Source organism: Lagenorhynchus albirostris, chromosome 11 (assembly GCF_949774975.1).
Source record: "Lagenorhynchus albirostris chromosome 11, mLagAlb1.1, whole genome shotgun sequence".
Lineage (NCBI taxonomy): Eukaryota > Metazoa > Chordata > Mammalia > Artiodactyla > Delphinidae > Lagenorhynchus > Lagenorhynchus albirostris.
In genome coordinates, this window is record NC_083105.1 from 68,700,916 (window position 1) to 68,724,984 (window position 24,069).

General features: G+C 37.8%; 1 protein-coding gene across 2 annotated transcripts in view; it reads left to right on the plus strand.

Annotated features, from left to right (window-relative positions):
• The window catches only part of ADAMTS20 (ADAM metallopeptidase with thrombospondin type 1 motif 20), a 195,643-nt gene that overhangs the window by 91,983 nt on the left and 79,591 nt on the right, over positions 1-24,069 (plus strand). For both annotated transcript variants that reach the window (XM_060166513.1, XM_060166514.1), the window contains exons 12-22: positions 5,848-5,993; positions 7,195-7,376; positions 7,474-7,610; positions 9,673-9,790; positions 12,148-12,243; positions 15,016-15,182; positions 15,338-15,467; positions 20,437-20,563; positions 22,101-22,311; positions 22,446-22,610; positions 23,109-23,273. In XM_060166513.1, the coding sequence (XP_060022496.1) occupies positions 5,848-5,993; positions 7,195-7,376; positions 7,474-7,610; positions 9,673-9,790; positions 12,148-12,243; positions 15,016-15,182; positions 15,338-15,467; positions 20,437-20,563; positions 22,101-22,311; positions 22,446-22,610; positions 23,109-23,273 (1,644 nt within the window). The remainder of the gene's footprint in view (positions 1-5,847; positions 5,994-7,194; positions 7,377-7,473; positions 7,611-9,672; positions 9,791-12,147; positions 12,244-15,015; positions 15,183-15,337; positions 15,468-20,436; positions 20,564-22,100; positions 22,312-22,445; positions 22,611-23,108; positions 23,274-24,069) is intronic.

Here is a 24,069-nt window from a genome sequence, read left to right on the forward strand (position 1 = left end):
ATTTTACAATATTTTTCTTGTAGTTGATTTCAGGTCTCATAGGATTGTGGTCAGAAAAGATGCTTGATATGATTTCAGTCATCTTGGTCTTGTTGGTTGCCAGGTTCTGCCTTGTGCGGAGGCTGCTGGCCACTTGTGGGTATGGCTGGGTCCTGGTGTGGCTGGCTGCATGGTTAGGAGAGGCTTGGTCCTGGTGCTAGCTCACTGGTGGGTGGGGCTGGATCCCAGGACAGCTGGCTGTGGGGCCATGGTGCTTCCCAGGGATGGTGTCTGTGGGGTCCAGGGAGTCCAGGCACTCGTACCTGCCCATTAGTGGGTAAATCTGGTCCCGGGGCTAGTGGTGGCCCATGGTGGGTGGAGCTGGGTTCTGGGGTCTCTAACTTTGGGGCTTGGGGGTCCTAGAGCTGTTCAGTTTGCTGGTAGGTGGGCCACGGCCCAGGAAGTCCTAGGGCTAGTGCTGGTCCATTGGTGTGCCGAATCTGGTCCAGGACCATGGCTGCAGGGCCCTGTTCGTCCCAGAGTCCATGTAGGCCAGCAGGTGGCGGGGCCAGTGCCCAGGGGGTACCAGGGCTGATTCCTGCCCCCTGGTGGGTGGAGCTTTGTCTGATGGCCAGCTGCAAGTCTCTGGGGATCTAGGGGCTGGGCGTTCCAGGACTGGTGCCAGCAGGCTGGTGAGTGGGGCCAGGTCCTGATGCTAATAAGCTAGCAGGAGGATTAAAAATGGTGCTTGCCAGTACCAGTGTCCTTGTGGTAGGATGAGCTCCCTAAAATGTCTTCTGCCAGAGTCTCTGTTTCCAGGGTGAGTCCCAGTTGCTTTCTCCCTCTCTGGGAGGCTCTCCAAGATCAGCAAGTGGGTCTGACCCAGGCTTCTTTCAAATTCCTGCTTCTTCCCTGGGTCTTGGAGCATATGAGATTTTTTTGTGTGCCTTTTTAAGAGTGGAGTCTCTGTTTCCTACAGCCCTCTGCCTCTCCTGCAAGTAAGCCTTGCTGGCCTTCAAAGCCAGACATTGTGGGGCTCGTCTGCCCAGTGTAGGACTCCCAGTCCGGAGAGCCTGATGTGGGTTTTGGACCGCTGGGTTCTTGGGGAGAACCTCTGCAATTGTAATTATCCTCTCGATTGTGGGTTGCCTACCCAGGGGTGTGGGTCTTAACTATACTATGTTCTCTCCTACCCATCTCGTTGTGGTTCCTTCTTTATATCTGTAGTTATAGATCTTTTCTGCTAGTCTTCAGGTCATTCTCATTGATAGGTGCTCTGTAAATAGTTGCAATTTTTGTGTGCCCATGGGAGGAGATGAGCTCAGGGTCTACCATCTTTGCCCCATCTCCTGTGTGTTCTTGATTTTAAGTAAATGAAACTATACAGTATAGTCTGTCTTGGCAAGGAGCAAGTGGGTCAAGCTGCTTTTTCTCAACATAATGTTTTGGAGTTTCACTCAAATTGTTGTGTGCATCCGTACTTCATTCCTTTATGTTGAAGTGTAATTCAGCTGCACCGTAATTTGTTTACCATTTTCCTGTTGATGGATATTTGGGTCATTACCAGTTTTTGGCTTTTATGAATAAAGCTGCTGTGAGCATCCTTGTATAAGTCTTCTTGTGGACATATGTTGCATTTCTCTTGAGTAAATACCTAGAGTAGAATTCCTGGGTCATAGGGTAGGTGTGTGTTTAACTTCATAAGAAAGTACCAAACAATTTTCCAAAGTATGTGAACCATTTTAGACCTACCAAGCAATGTAAATATGAAAGTTTGAGTTGCTTTGCATTCCTTGCCAATTTTTGATAGTGTTAGCCTTAACAAAACTTCAGCCATTCTAGATGGGTGCAAAATAGAATTTCATTGTAACTTTAACTTGCCTTATCCTGATTATCATCAATTTTGAGCATCTTTTCATTTGCTTATTAGCCACTTAAATATTCCCCCGGTGATACGGTGTGGCGGGCATGGGTTTGCTGGAATTCAGGTAAATATGATGAGATACTGAAACCTACTATAAAGCCCATGTAGATTAAAGGTAGAGGTGGCATTTGGGATAAAATGTGGATCATGATAGGTATAAATTCCCTTTTAAAAAAAATCAATTAAAAACAGTGAGCCCCTATGCATTAGCCATTTTCAGTATTAAATGGACCTGTTATTAAAGGAAAATTTAAACAAATATTCTATAATTTGACCTTAACACTCTCCTCTAGTTCCTTTATCTTATGACTATCTTATGTGTGAGATATCTGTTAAATGCTTTTGGTAGTAAATCTGTTTGCATGAAGACATGCTGAACCCACCTGATGATGAGTTAATTTTACTACATGGTGAATAGTATAACATTCTTTTTCATGCTTTGATCTCTCAGAAATACATAAATAAATAAGGAACATGCAAGGAATCTTTAAATGTTTCTGGAAGATGCCCACAAAATTTATATGCACATAGTATATTCTATTCTGAGAGTTTGTTTTTGTTCACTTTTATAATGGCTTTCTCATATTGAATGATTTGTTCCAATGGAGGGCACAAAGCATTTTTTTCTGCTAATAATCTTGGTTATAGGATTAATTCATTCAACAAAAATGTATCAAGGACCTACTACATGTCAGATACTATTCTAGGCACTCAGGATACATCAGTGAACAAAAGAGAAAAGATCCTTGTCCCCCCTGGAGCTTGTATTCTAGTGAAGACTGGAGTATTACAAACAATATAATAGTACCATGAATGAGAGAAATAGAGCAGAGGAAAGATTGAAGTTGTGTGGTAGGAGAGGGCAGATTGCATTTTAAACTATGGTGGTCAAGGTCGATCTTATGGGAAGTTGCCTAATGAGCTGTTTTTTTGTTTTGTTTTTTTTTAAAGGGACTTCATTTTATTTTATTTATTTATTATTTTTGCGATACGCGGGCCTCTAACTGTTGTGGCCTCTCCCGTTGTGGAGCACAGGCTCCGGACGCGCAGGCCCAGCGGCCATGGCTCACGGGCCCAGCCGCTCCGCAGCATGTGGAATCCTCCCGGACCGGGGCATGAACCCATGTCCCCTGCATCGGCAGGTGGGCTCTCAACCACTGCGCCACCAGGGAAGCCCATGAGCTGTTTTAAAGGAAGTGAGGGAGTTAGCTTTGAGGACATCCCAGGGGAGTGAGCTCCAGGAAAAGGGAATGGCCAAACTCCTAAGTCTGGAGTACTGCTGGAGTATTCAAGGAAGAGCAAGGAAGACATTTTGGCTGGAGTGGAGTGAAGAGAGAGAGAGAGATGTATGGGAAGTTACTGGAAAAACTTGCAGGCCATTGTGAGAATGTTGTATAACTCAGAGTGAGATAATTGAAGGATTTGAGCAGAGAAGTCACCTAATTTGACTTAATTTTTAAACTAAGTTAAAAAAGGATCATGACCATTCTGAGAACTGTTGAGGCTAAACTGTAAGGGCCAAGAGTAGAAACGGAGGAGATGTACTCAGGGAGCTGTTGAAATAATGGAGATGAGAGATGCAGGTGGCTGAAACCAGGTGATGATTAAAACTCAACTTTGTGTATGGTTTTGAAGGAACTAGAGCATTTGCTAATGTGTTAGATATGGCATGTTAGAGGAAGAAGAGATAAGATGACTAGGTTTTTAGCTGATCAAATGAGTCAACTCAGCAGATTTTGAGGGGCCAAGGCAAGAGTTCAGTGTTGATGTGCTATAGTTAAAGTGGCTACTAGACATTGAAATGAAGATGAGGAAGCAGCTGTCTATGGAGTCTGGAGTTCAGGAGAGAGATCTGGACTGAGAATGACTGTCAATAAAGAAGAATAAAGGACTACAATCTGAGCCTGGGGACATTAAGAGGTCAAAAAGAAGAAGAAATAGCAAAAGAAACTGCAAAAGAGAAATCATTAAAGAGAAAAGAAAACCAAGAGTGTGCCAAGCCCTGGAAACCAAGAGAAGAAAAAATGTATCAAAGAAGAAGAATGATCAGCTGTGTCACATACTGTGTCACATAAATCAATGAAGGCAGAGACTGAGAACTGGCCATTCATCATAGTGTCCTGGAGGCCATTGGTGATGTACACATGAGCAGGTTCATGGACGGTGGAATGATGAGAGAGAATAGACAGAGAGAGTTAGACAATAAACGTAGACATCTCTTTCAAGGAAAAACAGGTCAATAACTGGTGAAGAAAACGAGATCTAAGAAAAATTCGTTGTTGTTGTTAAAGTGGGAGAAACAAGAGTATGTTTGGAAGTTAAAGAGCATGAGTGGAGTGCTTCTCAAACTATCTCTCATAAAGGACCAGTCTTCTCTTTTAAACAGTTCTGGTCATTTATAAACATACTCTTGCACAAAATGATAAAAATGAATGATAAAAGACATTCAAAGTGTAAGCCAGTTTTTTTCTGTGGAAAACAAAATGGTGGTTCTTCAAAAAGATTAAAAATAGAAATAGATGACCCAACACAAACACTTCTGGGTATATATCCAAAAGAATTGAAAACACGGTCTCTGAGAGATATTCACACACCCGTATTCAGAGTTGCATTATTCACAATAGCCAAGAGATGGGAGCAACACAAGTGTCCATCAGCGGATGATTGGATAACGAAAATGTGATATATACGTACAATGCAGTATTATTCAGTCTTCAAAGGAAGGAAGTCCTGACACATGCTACAACATGGATTAACCTTGAGGACATTATGCTAAGTGAAATAAGCCCATCCTAGAAAGACAAATACTGTGCGATTTCAATTATGTGAGATATACAGAGCAGTCACATTCATAGAAACAGAGTAGAATGGTGGTTGCCAGGGTCTGGGAGGAGGGGAGGATGGGGAGTTACTGTTTAATGGGTCCAGAGTTTCAGTTTGGAGAAGAGTTCTGTTTATAGATGGCGATGGTTGCGCACCAATGTGAATGTTCTTTATCCCACTGAACTGTACACTTGAAAATGGTTGAGAGTAAATTTTGTTATGTGTATTTTAGCACAGTTAAAAATACAACTAATATAAGCTAATTTTAAAATTATTAACTTTAATAAACGAAATTACTCTGTCAAAATCTTCTGAAAGTTTCTGAACGCTTACTCTCAACTTCTGTATACCTCTTCTCCCTACTGACAGTGACTAGTTCAAAGCCTGGCATCCGTGCATGGACCGTGTTTTGATTAGCTTTCATGTAGTAGTGCCTGGAGCAGTGATGATGTAGGAGAGATGGGAGAATTGCTGGAGTGGTGTTTGGAGTAGCGAGAAGAGATGAGATGAGGGGCACAGTGGAGGGATCGACTTTGGATTTTTCATGTATACTAATTGGCAGGAAGGTTGGGTACTGGGCACAGATGCTTTTGGGTGGGTAGAAGGGATGGTGGGAGATTTTGGGCAGATTCTTTTGTACATTTCTGCTTTCTTGATGAAAGCAAGGAACGAAGTGGTCTTTGAGACTTTGAATGAGATAGAGCCGAAAGTTAGCTTAAGGCATGGGAGAGTGATAGATATCTTTGCATAAAAATAGAAGCGTGGACAAATACCACGTTAACAAATATTTGTTTGCTGCTTTTTCAAAAATATTTTTCATTATACTATTTAAGTTTTCCCCATATGTGTAGGTCTTCCCTCTCCAATGAGACTATAGATCTCATAGGCAAGGTAAATTTCCTATTCATTTTTGCATTCTGTCGATCTTTTTACAGTTACTCAGTAGATACTCAGGAAATATTCACAGAGTGGTGTCACGTGTAATCTCATTTCTGAATTGATAACATTTTGCTTAAAATTGTATACCTATTTTTCTACTGATCTCTGTGCTATTGTTGTTATTACTACGATGTCCTAATGAGATAATGCATGAATCATTTCTTTTTGTTTTATTTTTATAGCATTGCCACCATGGGCTATGTGTAAACAAAGAAATGGACACACGTCCTGTAGATGGCGATTGGGGACCGTGGGGACCTTACAGTTCTTGTTCAAGAACATGTGGAGGTGGAATCAAAAGCACAACCAGGCTCTGTAATCGGCCCGAGTATGTCCTTTTTATGTCACTGTAAATTAAGATTATCTCAAGGCACCAGAAAGTAAACGTCAATTTCATTCACTTCTAAAACTGGAGGTCAGTCTGTAAGTTTCTGAGATTCAGAAAACTTCTGGAGTACTTTAAGCCATGTTACTTTATATCTTGGTAGATTCAGACCTTAAACAAAAAAGTAAATTAAAATAGTCTTGAGAATTTGAATCAAGACCAAGCCATTTTCTTTCTTTTTGGATCTGGTGTAAATTTCAGGAATAGTTGTCAATAATGATGGTGATATAATGGCAGTTTTGCTTTTACTGTGCTTCTGTTGGAAGATCCTGGCCCCTTTCGACTATGTTTTGGCTTTCCTGGATGAAATATGTCGTTTTGTTACCGTATTTTTACTGTTTGGTGTAATCTGTCATGTCATATTTTCTTTCTCTTCTTTTCCTGTTATAGATGCTTCAGTGTCTTTAGTTTGAATAAGAACTGAAGCATAGGTCCTGCTCACCAAACTATTTAAAACAACTTAGGGATTCCATAAAAATTTAAAAATAATGTTTCTGTTGTTATATGTTATATATATGAAGACTTTTTAATGCAGAAATGTGACGTACTTTGAATAAAATCCGACTTAGTTTATTTGAATTTTTGAAAAGCTAAATTATGCTGAAAGTCTTCATATTAAAAGAAAAACACCGACAAAATAGTTTTTATGTTCCAGCATAAGTTGATATAGCGATAGATGGCTATAGATGGATACCATGAAACTCTTTGAACTGAGTGATAAGTAGGATATACACAGCAAAGAGGCATATATACTTCTTTTAAAATTTAACATGTTATCATCTTCCTTTCTGATCATCTTTGGCTCACTCTGTGTGTCCCCACACCTCCAAAATGAAGAAACCCTTTTTTGAGGTTTTAAAACAAATCCCCATCATTACTTAGCTCCTTGTTAGTTAATCTAGTCGTGAATAAGACATCATTTCTGCCCTCCAGGCCACAGTGTCTATGTTAAAATATATTTTCTACAGTTTCATTAACCACAGAATTGCTTCACAACCACGTTACATACTTCTGTTAAAAACGAAAAGTGTGAGTGGGACATCCGTGGTTTTCCAGATCCTGGAAAGGAATGGAAGAGTTTTAGAAGTAAATGGCAGAAATAATCTTGTACTGATGTGCTTTACAATGTAATGAATTTGACTAGGCCAAGAAACGGAGGAAAGTACTGTGTGGGCCGCAGGATGAAATTTCGATCATGTAACACTGATCCATGTCCAAAAGGCAAGCAGGACTTTCGTGAGAAGCAGTGCTCTGATTTTGATGGTAAACATTTCAACATCCATGGTCTGTCCCCTAATGTGAGGTGGCTTCCAAAATATAGTGGGAGTAAGTAATTAGAATTTTTTTTTAATGTAAACATTTTTGAGACATAGGAACACATAGCTGTGTTATCGTACACCCAGAATTGGACTTTTTCTTACAGTTGCCATGAAAGATCGTTGTAAACTGTATTGTCGTGTGGCTGGAACCACTAACTTCTACCAGTTGAAGGACAGGGTTGCCGATGGTACTCCTTGTGGAACTGAAACAAATGACATCTGTGTTCAAGGTCTGTGTCGGGTAAGTAAACTTACTACATTTAAAATGACTTTCAAAATACTATTTTCCTTCTATAACTCTAACCAAATACTGCTGCTATGACTTCAGATACGTTCTTGCGAATTCAGCGCAGCATCCTTGGTTGCTACCGGGCTGCCTATTCCTAGGCCATTCTCCAGCATTAGGAGTGACTCATGAAGCAGTAAGATGAGTTTGATGATTTTGTTTTGCCTATGGCACTTAAAATCAAGATGAAAGATGAGGTCAGCTTCCTAAAAAGATAGAATGTATTAGGACCCAAGGGTGGTAAAGTCCTTTTGCTACTTCGAACATGACCCTTCTGTGGTGACATTTTTCCCCTCAGTGTTAGAAGCAGTGATATCCTCCCTCCCTCTCTCCATTCTCTTACTTCTTACAGACGTTCAGCAAACTTTTACCGAATACCTGCTAGATGTCACATACCGTTCTAGTCACCAAGATGAAAGAATGGAACAGAGCACCTACCGCCAATGTGGACACAGATTTGTGGGGGAGATAGGCACACACACAATTAGAATGCAGTGCTATGGGCTCATCTGCAAGGTGGCATGGGGATGATGTAGGAGGAGTGTCTTGTTCTGTGGGGAAGTGGGTAAAGGATTTGGGGAATGCTCTTGGAGGGTGTGAGTCTGGAGCTAATTATCAGGGTAAGTAGGTTTAGAAAGATGAAGAAGTAAGGGGCCAGGGGTAGAGGTAGCTACCAGCTGATGGTGGTTATATGAAATTTTTTCCTGAAGTTCTTGGAAATACAAGGATTTAGAGTTAAGCAAGAGATGTGATTCGATTTGCATGTCAGAATCTTCAGAATGTACTGGATTGTCAGGAAATTGGAGTTAGGTAGGCCATTTAGCAGGATTTTAGGTGAGAGCAGATGAGCCCCTGAATCAAAGAATGCAAGTTGCAGATGGTGATCTTAAAAATGGATGGTGAGTTTGAGAACTAGGATAGTGAATGCTGTCTAAAGAATACAAATGTCATCTTGTGAACTCATTCCTTTCATTAAGTGGAACTTAATAGGACCAATTTCTTCTCCCTATAACCAAACATCTATTACCAGTTACCTAGGTGAGAAAGGCCTCGCACCCAAAGGGCTAATGAGATGTTCAGAGAAACTTAAATTACACTTTGGGAATAGATTAAATACTAGAAAAAGGGTACTTGATGGCCTTAAAAACTGGTTTTATTTAAATTAACAGCAGAGAGTCAAATACCATGAAAAAATATGACAAGTATCTGAACATAAAGATTCATGTTACTTTCAGAAAATATCTGGATGAAATTTTCGAAATATTTGCCTTGTGAGTAAAAAGTCATGAGGCTTATGAATTTTTCTTACTTTCCTGATCACTAAATTTAAAGGAATATTCCAAAGAACTAAACGTTACTGCAATGTATGCAGAGGACACCATCTGTGTGGAGAAGAGCTGCACTTGTTCTTTCAAAGCCCTAGAACAAACCATGTATACTTTCACCTTTATTTATTTATTCATTCTTTTTCATAATCACTGTTTATTATGCTAGGTATTAATTTTAAAGAAGTAAGTTGTTTCTCTCAAAAGTGCTCATTTAATTCCCAGAGTTCTAAGGTCATGAGTGAAAAACGTGAATCATGAAAGACATCTTTTTGGAGTTATTGTAATGTGTTACTTTTTGTCCCTTTTGAATTACGTGACTTTAAAGAGTGATTTTCAAATGACGGATGTGGGAATCACTGTCAGTGTTTGTTACAATTTGGATTCCTAGGTTTTTACCTCCAAGGATTTTAATTCAGAAAATCTGGGAATCTGTCTTTTTAAATCCCACGCCATGTGATTTTGATGCAGGAAGTATGTGGATGACCCTTTAAAAAACATTGCTTTTTCAACCATGTGAACAGATGTGTGAAAATACTGGTGTACAAACAAGATCAGTATTCTGAAAAAACCCTGTGTATTGAATCTCCTATTAATTGAAAGAATATTTTTGAAAAGAACTTTGTTTATAAAGCACCATGCTTTTCATTAGTCCTTTTTATGACGTTCATTGTAATTATTGTATTTTGAAGCAAGCTGGCTGTGATCACGTATTAAATTCCAAGGCCAGGAGAGACAGATGTGGAGTGTGTGGTGGGGATAACTCCTCATGCAGGACAATGGCAGGTGCCTTCAACAGTGCCCATTATGGTGAGCTGTGCAGTCCTTTCTAATTTTCTCTTTGGGTATAATGGAGTATATAATGGAGTATATAATGAAGGAATAATAGTAATGGCTCGTTATTGTTTTGTCTATTCTGTACCTTAGTTCATAATGATTAATTAAATCTTATACCAGATGTATCATTGAATTAATGAATACATTAATTAATTAATGAATAACCTGCTTTAAGACAAATCTGATCCTTAAAAATTTGTTAGGTGCATTTATTAGAGTAAATGTGGTGCAGCTTGACAATGGTGTGTGAATAGTCCCCCAGTTAAAGAAATGTTTTTACTGCTCTTCCTGTAATTTGTATTGTATTTATTTATAATTTTTCCAGGAAATTCGCTTTCAATTATTTTTAATCATTTGAACCACATTTTTTTGTGCGTGACCTGGCCTATCTACTGTGTTTCATATTGATGATATATTGAAACTGATTGAAGGTGAAGGATGAAACCATTAACTTCAGTGCTAATCTGGAATTAGTGTTACATTTGATTTTTCGGGAAGTATCTGGATTACAGATATAATTGATGTTTGGCCACGGTTTCATTTTTCTTCAAAATTATGAGAAAACAATATGTCAGACATTTTCCATTAAATTTTCTGAGAAAACTTTTTATGGTAATAAAAAGCAGCCTTTTAAAACTTTCCTTGCAAAATAAAAATGTATTTTTTATTACAGCTTTATTGTTCAGCTTTAAATTGTATTCACATATTTTTGAACATAGTTGTTTAAGTTAGTAAGAATTCAGTTAAAGCAGTATAATTTAAAACACAATTTATATTTTTATCTATATGAAAAGCATAGTACATTTCATACTCTGGTCGTGCTTATGAATCTGAGTTACTAGATAATTTGACATTATTTTTCTAGTTATTATGATTCATTATTTCACGGGAGCCGTAAATATTTGATCCCCTTTTGTAACCAATGGCACACATTTATCAAAGTCTGGTCTGTATTCACTGAAAAACTTTTTTTTTTCTGTGTAAAACCACATGCACCAAATTATGATCATATATTTAACCTTGACAAAATTGTACTATGACTTAATCAGTTTGCAGACGGAAAAAGATCTTAAACTCATGTGCAGGGTCTGAATAGCGTTTGTCACATTACTGCCCCCTGGTGGTAGCCTTCATTTTGTCACATTTGCAATGCCTAGGAACGCTTTCTTGAAAAAATAGCAAAGACATAAAATAGTGGAGCTGGTAGGGATATTTTATAGTGAAAAAATCATGAGTCAAAATTATTTTTGTAGGCTTATAACCTACACCCAATATGCATATAGTGTATACAGAATCATCAGATCATTTATCACTTTACGTTTAAATGTGATATCTTAAAGAGATATAAATAAATGAGGCTGCTCTAAAAACATGCAAGGTAATTTCATATCAAGGTTTCAAACGTAAGCTCTTTGAAAACTTCCTTTTCTTAAGTTCATTCTATATTTATCAAGTCAGTACATATGAAAAATTTTAACTCCTTTTATGTATTAAATAGAAGAGGAAAATCCTAAAAAGGGAAAGGAAAAACTTAGAATAATATCACTAGAGCAAAATTAATTGTTGACTTAAAACCTGAGAGTATTCGGAAAACTGTGACATGAGTGGTTTTAGTGCAGGAGAAACGTTGCTTCTTGTTTAATGTATATTTGATATAGTGTTTCCTCATCTTTTGAGAAGTGCCAGTGTTGTTGAATTCGGTTTCATAAAACAGAAACATTTTCATTTCTCTTGAGTAAACTTTTTACTTTTCTCTTGACAATTTGTTAGTAGACTTTACAAAATAATGTAAAATTTGGGGGGTAACTATAGGGATTCTTGCTTACACTAGAACCTAAAAGCTTAAGAAAAATGTTTCTCTTTAACTTTCATTATTTTGCTGTTCACTGAGTCTGTGTACACATATAGCAATGACCAACTATTTTTATATCTCCTAGACTTGTGAATAGCATTTAGAATTTTTTTCCTCATTAGGAAGTATAAGATGTAAAAGTATTGGTCAAATTTTAAAATGAATATGTGTACTAAATAGTTCAGGAGCTAAAATACTAGTTTCATTCTTATTCTATATTCAGAATTTTAGAAGTAAGAGTAATTAAGAAATGTACTTTAAGAATCCCAGACTGTGTATTTCTAGACAACAACCACTTTTTCTTAATCCTTAGTAATTTATATAAGGCACTGATTCAAAAAGAATAAGCACGATATCATCTTTCAAAGATAAGATGAAATTAAGTCTGCTATGCTATTCAGGTTTTTCTTTCAGCGGTACTAGCCTCCTGGCCATTCTGCTTTTTGTGAAAATTAACATGTGTAAACTTCTATTGCAGGTTATAATGTCGTTGTAAAGATTCCCCCAGGAGCAACAAACATTGATATTCTTCAGCACAGCTATTCTGGAAAACCAGAAGATGACAATTACCTGGGTAAACATTTTTAGTTAAACAGCAGCCAGTATGTGGTTCGTGTGCAATTTCACAGAGGTCTGTGGGTGCTGTAAATTCTTGGAAGGCAAGAAGAGCCCCTTGAACAAACGTGCAATTTCAATTCACACTGAGCTTAAGTCATCTGACTCCCTATGCGTGATTTCTTTTTGAGCTACACACCATATCCTATCTTAAAAATCCTTAACTAAATTCTGGAAAGTAAATTAAACTTTTTCTCCCATGAGGGTGTTTTAGAAAACCAGAGGTTATATTCAGTTAAAGTTGTGTGTGTATTTAGAATAAAATCCTCTATCCTTCTATCTTTATCTAAAGTTAATTATAGACCTCTTTGGGGTTAAATATTTTAAAGAATTTTCTTAAATGTCTTTACCATGTAGCAAAAGTCTTTAAATACAACTTTTACAAAGCTCTTATGTTACAGAAAGGCAGAAAGAACTATGGTTTCATATTTTTAGATGTTAATGAGTATAGTTATAGTATATTGTCCTTTAGCTAATTCTAGAGTATAAATTTCAGTTGTTTATTTTTGGAAATTAGCTTTTAGGCTTAAAGAATTTCATTTAGGCCCAGAGATGAAAAGAATGCTTTACAAACCTTTTCTTTGTGTCTGATAAATACCTTAATATTGACTAATTCGTAATTCACCAAACTGGTGATGCAAAGCTGATAATGAGAAAGTACCTGCTTCACATTAATGAAATGTGAAATATTGGCCCAAGTAATCAACTCTTCTAACTTGAAATCTGAATATATAATGAACAGCTTATCTCAAGAATTATATTTGGCATTATAGAGTCAATTGTAAAGAGAACGACTGCTGAATAGATGTAGGTTTTCCTTTTGGGATGATGAAAAAGTTTTAGAACTAAGTAGAGGTGGTGGTTATACAACATTGTGAATGTACTAAGTGCTATCAAATTCTTCAGTTTAAAATGGTTAATTCTATGTTATGTCAATTTCACCTCTATAAAAAATGCAAAAATTTCCCAAAGAAAATCAAATGTAAATGTTTTAACGTTTTACATTTAGTTGCAATTCTTTTTCTTTTGCATATACATAGATATATGCTACCATATTGTAGATAATTTAATATGTCTGTCTTAGGATCCAAATATAGATATTTGGGTTCTGCCCAAGTTTAAAAATTGGAAATGTTCACCAATAAAGTATCACTATACTTTGTAAAAGAACTACTAATGGAAATATCAAAATCTAAATTGGAGTGAGCAAAATAAACATGTGAAGACATTAGAAAGGACTTGTAAAATATTTATATTTATGAAATTTGCTTTGGTAACTAAAAATAATGAAATGTATACAATTTTTCTCAGTAAAGTTTTATTTCCCTTAGTTTTAATGTAACTGGTAGTCCTTTAAATAGGCCTATCCACTTCTGATAATGTCCAGATTTTCATTTTATAGGATAAATGTGGGACTTTATTTGTTCTTCATTGAATTCAGTGTAATGTATAAAGACAATCACCATAGTCCATACAGACACAGGAACACCAAATGTCTTTGGCAGTAATCTCTTCATGGTTGCTTTGAGGTGTGTAGTATTAAGTTTAATCATAGGTAATTTGTATGCTTTGGGTGGGGTTCCCTGGAAGACCAAACAAATGTTTTCCAAAACAGTTATTCCACTGAGAAGTAAAGCAGCAAAAATATATTTTATTAATATGGAGTTTTTATTAGTGCAAAATTTAAAATATCATATATCCTCTTGAAAGTTAAAAAAAAAGCACAGTGCTTTTTTACAGTTTATACACTTTTACAAACACTTTCCAAATTTGATTCCGATTAAAAGCCTGTGAGGTAAGAATTTTTATTATTCCTGTTATGCAATTAGGAAGCAAGTAGTTTATCCAAGATCACATAGTAATTAATTGGAACAACTTGAATTTAAACCAGTTGTTCTAATACCAAATTCTGTGGTCTTTTTACTACCACATCACTGTGGACACCATGTACTTTTTGCGTTTAAAAAGTAACAACAACAAAAAATAAATAAAAAATAAATAAAAATAAATAAAAAGTACAAATCGTGAATACATATTGTTACTCTATTATATACATATGTAAATATTAGTATATAGATAGACATATGGATACATATTTGATAGGCTGATATTAATACCTGTCATTGGGGAAAAAGAGAGAATAAGAAGGGGTAAGAACAGAGAGGAAGGTCAGAGGATTCTGAAAAGCAGCAGTCACTCACGTATGCGTGAGCAGTGATGAACGCCTTGCCATGAAGAAGATCCAGATGTTTACAGAGAGAGGAGTGGAGAGGCATGGCCTTTTAGGACGTTGACGCTAGAGTGTTGAAGCTTTGTACATTTTTTCCAAGATAAGCATTAACGGAATGCCGCAGCGGTCTGGCTGCCCTTTCTTTCCTCACCATGGATGACCAGGATTGATTTAGCTGATCTGTCTGCAGGCCCGTGCATGACTTCTTTCTGTTTTCCCACTTCTTGTGTGTCTCTCCCAGAGCTGCACACCTTGTGGAACATGACCTTCTCGGAAGGAAAAATTATGGGGTGAATTTATTTTCATGTCTTTGGCTGATGTGCTGAAGTTTCCCTGCATATGGCTTAGATACCACTTTACAGTAAAATAAAGTTTATTTCCTCCATATTAACTTATGTTTATATTCTCTAATTTCAAAAAAAGGATGTGGATTGTAAAAGTTAAAAATGCTTCTGTACCATTGACTGGTTTTGCTATTTCATGAGTACTCTCCTTTTACAGCATTATCAGACACTCAAGGGAATTTTCTTTTGAATGGGAATTTTGTTGTAAGTATGTCCAAAAAAGAAATCAACGTACAAGGAGCTATTTTTGAATACAGTGGTTCAAACAACTCGATTGAAAGAATTAATAGTACTGATCGTCTGGAAGAAGAACTTCTTTTGCAGGTAAATTCTCAGTAGTTGTTAATAAGATAGTTTTAATCATGTTAGTAAAGTATGATGCTTAAGTGCTTTGCATTTATTATTAAACATAAAAATTATATCTTTTAAGAGTATATCTTTTATGAATTAATGGCATGCTCCTTTGTATTTTTATTGAGGTTTTATGTGTGGGTAATCTCTACAACCCTGATGTACGTTATTCCTTCAATATCCCCATGGAAGAGAAGAGTGATCTGTTCACGTGGGACCCATATGGACCATGGCAAGACTGTACAAAAATGTGTCAAGGTACACTGGTATTAAATGAAAGAGACAAAAGTTCAGCTCTGCATGCTGGTATAATCTGGGGTGCTCTTGAGTCTGACTGCCTGTGGAATCCACGCATGTACACCACACAGACATACAGAGGTTTTCTGTCTTTTTTCTCTTCCTGCTTTTCTCCCCACTTATTCTTTGATTCTTATACTTAACAGCCTCCCTTATCTCTACCCTTTTCAACGTTCTCCATCACTGCTTCTTCCCTATCACGTCCTCGTTCTCTTTCTCGCCGTCACAGAAGGGTTCTCTAACTGGGACTGTTTCCCGGTGAAATACCCACCCTCTTGTCCTTTCCCCTCAACACACTTTCCCAGCCACCCATCTCCCTCTTTTAGTGTTGGGGTGTCAACATTCTCTCATTCTTTTATTTCCCTTCTCTGACCACAAGGAAATGTGTTTGTACTGATGGATGGGTAACTGAAAGGAATATAGAGGGAGATGGAAAAACAGCGAAATTTGTAGTAGAGGAAGCAAATGAAGAGACTGGTGTCTTTGGGCAATCTGTAATTACGAATACCTAGTTGTGTGATGCTACGTTTGTGCAAATCAGTAAATGTTTATTGAGAGGCTACCTTGTTTTGGATTATTAGGACCCTGATTTGCATTAAAGCTTTAAAGTCGTATGGATGAAACAGAGGCATGCGTAGGTCATCTTAGTTTTAAATGGTAAATGCAATGCTACAGGTATGCACAGAGAAGACCCCAGGAAAGATGGAGGGGGCAGTTTGAGGAGGTGAAACGGGAAGATATAGGGAAGTTTGTATAGAATGGAAAGGTAGTTCCGATGGGGACTAGAGACAAGTTTTGGCAATTAGGGGAGCAGTGAGTCAGAAGAGAGGCAGGTCAGAACAGTATGGAAAAGAGCTGAGAGAAGGTAGGTGGCCAGAGGCAGTGATCACAGATGATGGAAACATGCGGGACATTTTAACAAACTGACCTCAAGGTGCCAAAGAAATTGTGGTATCCCGTTCAGAAAAAGGCACAGACTTCGTCCTGTGGTGTCGGGACGGGGGTGCCCGGATGATAGCGTGGAAACAGGCATTCCTGTTTGAGCAGTGTCTCCGGGGAGGGAGACTGAAGTAGATGATGCCAGGCTGACTGGGACAACGCTGTAAGTAGGAACAAAGGTTTAGGAACACAGGAGATGGAGGAATTCATTTTGATGAAGACCCTGGTTATGCTTTATAGAAGAGAATTTCGGTTTGGGGACCTGGGACAAGCATTCCAGCATAACTGGGTAAGCTGGTCTGTGGCAGTGGATGTGGGGAGCTAGAAGAAATCTAAGTAACAGTTGAGTGAAAGAACATTCTAAAATGTGGGGAACACACCAAATAAAAAATAACAAGATCCAAATGAAAGGTGGGACGAGGCATTTTGAGATAGTTTGGAAGTCTGAACCAGGAGAGCTCTCTTGTGTGCAGGAGGAAAGGAGCTATTAAATCAATTGCCACAACGTATACTATGATTATAGTTCCTTTGTGTGTGATGTGTGTTCCTTTGATGTGTGTGTGAAGTGAAGTTTCTTCAGTTTTGTTTACTTGTTTCCTGTGTACTGAAAATGGTCAGTCCCCCAACTTTTTGTGAGTGCTATAAATTTTGTCTTGATATCTTGAAGCACATTATTCAATGTATCAGTTTCAATTTTCCTTTATTTTTCCTCATCTGTTGCTCCTGTGGCCCTCTTCTCTCCTGCTCTAACTTGGCCGTGTTGCTTTTCAGGCCTGTTACACGGCTGTCATCATGCACTTTCCCTTTTTTATGTATTTGATTCCCTGTGTTCTAAATCCTATGAATTCCTCTTTTTATTTCCTCCATTGCGGGGAACATATCTGTCAGTACTTTCCTGAGAAAGAGAGGCAGGTTTTTGGAATTTTTTTTCTCTCTGAAAATAGCATTATTCTATTCGCACGTTGGATTGATGGCTTGGCTCATATAAAATTCTAAACTAGACTATTTTCCTTTAGAATATTGAAAATCTTGTTTTCTGGCTCATTTTCTGATTTCCCGTGCTTGGATATGACACTTCCTGATGTGGAAGTTTTGTTTCTCCCCACCTTAATTCTGGTGGTGTGGAATATCAGGACAATGTGCGTCGGTGCGGCTTTTTTATTTGTCTCTTTTCCTAGGTAATTAGGATGCATTCCAATCGGGAAACATAGATTCTTTGACTTGAGAAGTTTTGTGCATGATTTCTTTGATAATTTCTTCACGTTAAATTTTCTCTTCTGTCTTTGTAAAATTTGTATTGTCTGGATATCCAGCCTCCTGGACTGATCTCTCATCTCCTAATTTCCTCTCCAAATGTACCTTGGTTTCTTAATGTTTCTTCTCAACAGCTTGCTTTTGTTTCATGGATGCAATACCCATGTCCTTGAGAGTATTAATCTTAGTCTTGTAAGTTTCTTCTGCCCCCCCCTGACATATCTATTTCATCTTAGTTCTGTTTTGCTTCTGCTTCTTTTGGCCTCTTTTGTGTGAGTGACTTTCCTAAAGTGTCTGCTGATCCTTTGCTGTTTGTTCATATTTAAGACTAAAGTACTAACTGAAAGTCCTGTGTGGGTTAGATAAGTCAACCCTCATTATAGAGTAATTGGATCTCTAAGTAGTCCTTTCTTGTGTCACTGGGGGAGAAGCCCCAAATGTCATTGTCATTTGACCTTTTTTCTTGGGCTGAAGAGTTTTCCAAGAGAGGAGTTCTCCCATCTTCTGATGGTCAGTTAGGGGATGGGAGAAACCATAAAAATTGGCTTGGAGCCAGGGGGAAATGGAGGGAGAGCCCAGTGGGCCTGGGTCTCATCATTCAGTATGGGACTTTTACTGAATACCCCTATTTTTAGTACAACTTCCCTTTTTAGTACAACTCCCTAACTTCCCTCAGCTGCTGTGTCTGTGCCCTCAAGTTCACCTTCTCTAGAGCTTTGCTGTCCAATATGGTAGCCACTAGCCACATGTGGCTAGCCCATTGAAATGTGGTGTAAGTGTGAAATGCACAATGAATTCTATAGACTTAGTATGAAAAAAGAATGTAAAATACATCATCAATAATGTTTACATTGCTATCAGGTGGAAATGATCCTATTTGGATATTATCTTGGATACTTCTATCTTTTTACTTCTTAATGTCACTACAAGACAATGTAAACTTACATGTGGTTCACGTCATGTTTTTATTGGGCAGTGCTGCTCTCGACGAGAAGGTAGGAGTCTGACCAATCTTCATAAATAGTGTTCAGTCACTTCTCCATTTTTTCAGGCCTACCCCTCACACATTCACCTCTTTAGAGGAACCTGGTGTTTTTGACTTCTGGACTTTGCTTGGATTCTGTGGCATGAATGGTTTGTTTCTTACTTTCTTCCTCCACGACCTTAGATTTCAGCTTCCTTGGCTCTATTACAATAGTTATTTCCATCTTCTTTTCATATTCAGAATTTCCTTTTCTTGCCTACTGTGTTTCCTTCTTTATACTTTTTGCTTTTTGTTCCTTGAGGTTTTTGCCTTTTCAAAATTCTTTATAGTTACCTCAGATGGTATTTAGGAAGGAGCAGAGATAAACATGCATGTTCATGTTTAACTAACTGAAAGTATACAGTTGAACTTGGATAAAACAGAAATTTGATCATGGCACTGATGGCTTAAACTTATTCCTGTCTCCTCATTGCAGAAAGTGCAAAGTTCAGTCTACTCTGGCCCCTGTGGCTTCTCTTAGTTTGCTTTTGCTGTGGTTATGCCCCATACAAACAACCGCCAAATCGCAATGACTTAGAACAATAAAGGTTTATTTCTCGCTCATACTATGTGTTGGCTGCTAATTGGCTCTGACTCTTCTCCAGCTTGGTATCTGCATCCGTGTCATTTTTCAAAAAAATTAATAGACTTTATTGTTTTAAAGAAGTTTTAGGTTTAGGGCTTCCCTGGTGGCGCAGTGGTTGAGAGTCCGCCTGCTGATGCAGGGGACACGGGTTCGTGCCCCGGTCCAGGAAGATCCCACATGCCGCGGAGCGGTTGGGCCCGTGAGCCATGCCACTGAGCCTGCGCGTCCGGAGCCTGTGCTCCGCAACGGGAGAGGCCACAACAGTGAAGTGAGAGGCCCACATACCGCAAAAAAAAAAAAAAAAAAAAAGAAGTTTTAGGTTTATAGAAAAGTTAACAGAAAGTACAGAAAATTTTCATATTCCCCCTTCTTCCATACCCTCCCTCCCCAGTTCCCCTATTATTATCATCTTGCGTTTGTGTTGCACATTTATTACAATTGATCCATTATTATTAACTAAAGTCCGTCTGTGCTGCCTTTTTCATTCATGATTCCAGGCTGAAAGATCAGCCCCATCTGGGAAAGGCTGTTTTAGAGACGGAGGGAAAAGGGAAAGAGTTGGCAGAAGCATACCGTGGCTTTTAGAGCTTCTGCTTGGAACTGGAATAGGTCACATCCCCTTACAGGTGGTTGTCATAGCCTGATGTCAATGGGCAGCGAAGTCTGCTCCTCCTATAGGAAGTTATAGTAACACTGTAGCAAGTGGAGACTGTAATTTTGTTACAGGGAAAAGGGAAGCAAATAATGGGGAACAGGGGTGTAATGTATCATGTATTGTGTATCCTGTATCATGTATCATCAGCACTGACCCTGGCCATTCAGTTCTCTATTAGCAACACTTCAATACAGCTATAATAAATTTCTTTCTACTCCACACCTGTCCCACCTTCCCTTATGTCTCTCTACTAAGCAAACTCCTCAGTGTTTCAGGATTCAGCTTGCTTATTGCAGAAAGTCATTCCTGACTAGATCAATATGCTAGCCTATTTGTATGCTATGTTGGAATTTTTTTTTTTTTTGCTTTCTTAGTTTAATCCTTCAGGCTATTAGCAGAAGTAAATGATTATGCAACATCTCCTTATGTGAATTTTCCTTTAATTTTAAATTTTCATTTGGCTTTGGCCAAGGTCTTCATAGAAGAAAAATTATCTGTGTACGTAAGAGTGATCATATGGTAGTGTCTGATCAAAGATGTGACCACTTACCACTTCCATTGTTGGTGACTGAAAGGTGCAATACAGACTGTGAACTAAGGTAAGTAAAAGAGAAATAATGTATAATGTAACCAGGTTAAAATCAGTAAGTGAGGTAAGATATAAACATCTAGAGTAGTGCCTCTCACAGGGTGGACGTGTAATTAATGTCTATCCTTTGCCCCTTCGGTTAAAAAACTTTAGATTCACTAACTTATTGTGAAACTCGGCAGTTGGTTTGAGTTTTTTATTCATAGTATTTGCTGAATCCCAGTATAGAGACCTCAATATTTTGTGTAAGAAATCGAATCAAATTTGTCTGTAAAATAAATACAGGAAAACTCTAATCTGAAAACCTATGGTTTAAAGATCTGAAACAATACATTTTGTAGCACTATCCTATAATTCTCATTGAACTCATGAACGAATAAACTTTTAAAGTTTGAGGATTAATCAATAAATTGATTTCTATATCTTATCAGTATTTTGTCCGTTAAACATTAGGATCATGATCCTAGATCATGGCAGAAAGTTTGTTCTTCTAAAATTTTTGTTATTTGATTATCTGTGATGGGTCTTAGAGTGAAGGTAAGAGCAATAACCCCCATGTAGCAGGTGACAGTCAACTTTCAGGGATGGCCAGAACCTCTTTGACTCAGCAAGGATGAGAATTTTTATATATTTATAGTGGTATTTGAAGGCCTATAGTGAAAGGCTAATGACAGAACAGCCTGTACAAGGTGCATCCTCTACATTGCAGTAGAGTGAAGCACAGTGAAACCCTTGAGGTGCAGGTGGGATGGAAAGGAACTCCATGAATTCTCTTATCTGCTGTGCTAGTGCACTCATATTGTCTGAGAGATTGCTAGACTGTAATTGAGATAATGTGGCTCAAACTGGCAGATTTTACTTGTGGAAAGAAGTGTTTTCCCTGGAAACATGTCTAAAAATAGATTACTTGAGTTAATGAGAAAATGTGATATGCCTTACAAAAACCAAGTTTACCAACTTGTAAAGGCTTTATCTTTATTGATGTAGTCATATTCCCAGATATTCCCTGATCCTCCGTCAAATAAAGGTTGCATAGGGAGGCACTCCCTGATGATGAGTCAAATATATTCAGTTCTAGTCTTAAATCTTCTACTACGTAACTGAGCAATCTTGATCTCAACTAGTTGTTTTCAAAGGTCTTGCGGGAGGCGTGGGGTTCCTAGGACCTCCAAAGCTGCCTCCAAGTGCCTGTATAGCTGGTTCCCTACCTCCGTCTTTAACCAGACACTCCATGTTTATGTATTTGGAGTGCAAGTTAGATTTTATTTGGAAAAAAGTAAGATTTCTGACAAGTCAGGTGTTCATACCATTTGAATGTACAGCACCTCTGGTCTTCATTTTCTCATCTATAGAATGAAAGTTTGGGCTCTGATGTCTAAGAAGTTTTCATCCCTAAATCAATGATACATCAGATATTTTTAGGTAGCTTGTCCATTAATTGCAACAAAATTTTAAAGATGAGTGATATGCGTGAGTTTCTCTGAATCCTTTTTTAAAATTGTGTTCGTTGGCACACCTCCTAAGTGTAATAGCATCATTTTTTAAAGGTGGTACATCATTGGCAAAAGTGAATGTTCATCCCTTTGTGGTCAAGGATATAAGTCATTGGACGTCCACTGTATGAAGTATTCCATTCATAAAGGACATACTGTTCCAGTAGATGACCACTACTGTGGTGACCAGCTTAAACCTCCGACCCGAGAACCCTGCCATGGTGACTGTGTCTTAACAAGGTGGCATTATTCAGAATGGTCCCAGGTACAAAGAAAAAGATTGCTTAAGAAAAGTTGCTCCTTTTTTTTTTTACCTCTAATTAAATATTTGTCACTCTAGAATTCTGTTAAAATTTTAATTTTGTGTCCATTTGTCACCACTTTTCTTTTTTTAATCAGTGTTCCAGGAGTTGTGGAGGAGGGGAGAGGTCTCGAGAATCTTACTGTATAAATAACTTTGGCCACCGTCTTGCTGACAGAGAATGCCAGGAACTTCCCCGAGTGACAACTGAGAATTGCAATGAATTTTCCTGTCCCAGTTGGGCCACTAGTGAGTGGAGTGAGGTAACATTAAACCCATGAGGCTTAGAACTGTTATAACATTGTGTAGGAGAGCTTTACAATCGAAGGCTATATAATTCAAAAAATTTTTCAATTTATTTTATCATGTGGTAAATAACTTTATCAAGGTAGTAAAACATTTAAAAATGGTTCGTTCTTTAAGTGTTTACAATATCTGGCCAACAATGACATACTGATGTTTAATCTATAACCACTTTCATAGTGTCCACAGTAGGCTGAGATATACACTTGTTCTAAGGTTAGTTTTGTACCTTTGTTTCTGGAACAAATGGATGTTGCACTGGGATTTGGGCAGCAGAAATTTGGGATGGCTGATTTTACCCTGTGTATATCTCTGATTTTTCTGAGGAGTGAAGGGAAAATGTCCTTAGGAATGGTCTTTCAGCTGTATTTGAATATGCAAATTGATCATTCATTATATATTTTGTAGGTATATGTGCTGACTAATACTGAAAATAATGGTCAGTTGTATTCTTACAGTGTCTTGTTACATGTGGAAAAGGAACAAGGCAGCGGCAGGTGTGGTGTCAACTGAATGAAGATCACTTGAGTGATGGCTTCTGTGATCCAAGCACCAAACCTGAGTCTCTGAGACCATGTGAGCTTCATGCATGTGCTTCCTGGCAAATAGGACCATGGGGTTCTGTGAGTATATGATAAGGGTTTTCTACTCTAATCCATCATTACAGAATAACACAGAAGTTGTGGTGTATTCACTCTTTAGTGGCTGCATCTAAATTTGGATGTTTTTTTGGAAAAAGATTCCTGAAATGTAAATCCCTACCTGCACAATTTTGTCAGTACTGCTAATGTTGCTGTGGTAAATATTCTAGCTTTGCTTTTTAATTCAGTTTTGTTAAGCAAAATGCTACAAATTTTATGTTTTCACGAGGAACCATATTCAGTATCCTGTAATAAACCATAATGGAAAATAATATGAAAAAGAATATATATGTAAATAACTGAATCACTTTGCTATACACCAGAAACTAAAATAATGTAAATCAACTATACTTCAATAAAAATTTTTTTATGCTTTCATCAGCTTTATTTAAACTATAGACATTTTCATGTTCGGTGTCTAAATTATTATCTTTACTGTATTTAGAGTAGGCATTGTTGGGAAGTTTTGCCAAACAGGCGGCTAGGAATCTGCTGGATGAGGGTGGGCAGCTTATTAGCCTACACAGGTTGCCACAGTTGCTGGGAAACCTTCTCTCATCTGCCCTTTAACTCTGTCCTATGCTCTTCCTTTATCTCTTTGAAATTTACTTAGCGTATTGAATGACATGCATGCACCAGGTCGATTTTGAAAAGTATTTAGTTTCTCTAAACTGTATTGACTCTGCCTCCAAAATATCAGGCTTCTATTGATATTTTTACACGATAACTTTAAAGATATAATAATTGTCCATTTTAACTTCACTATTTTATTAGTATC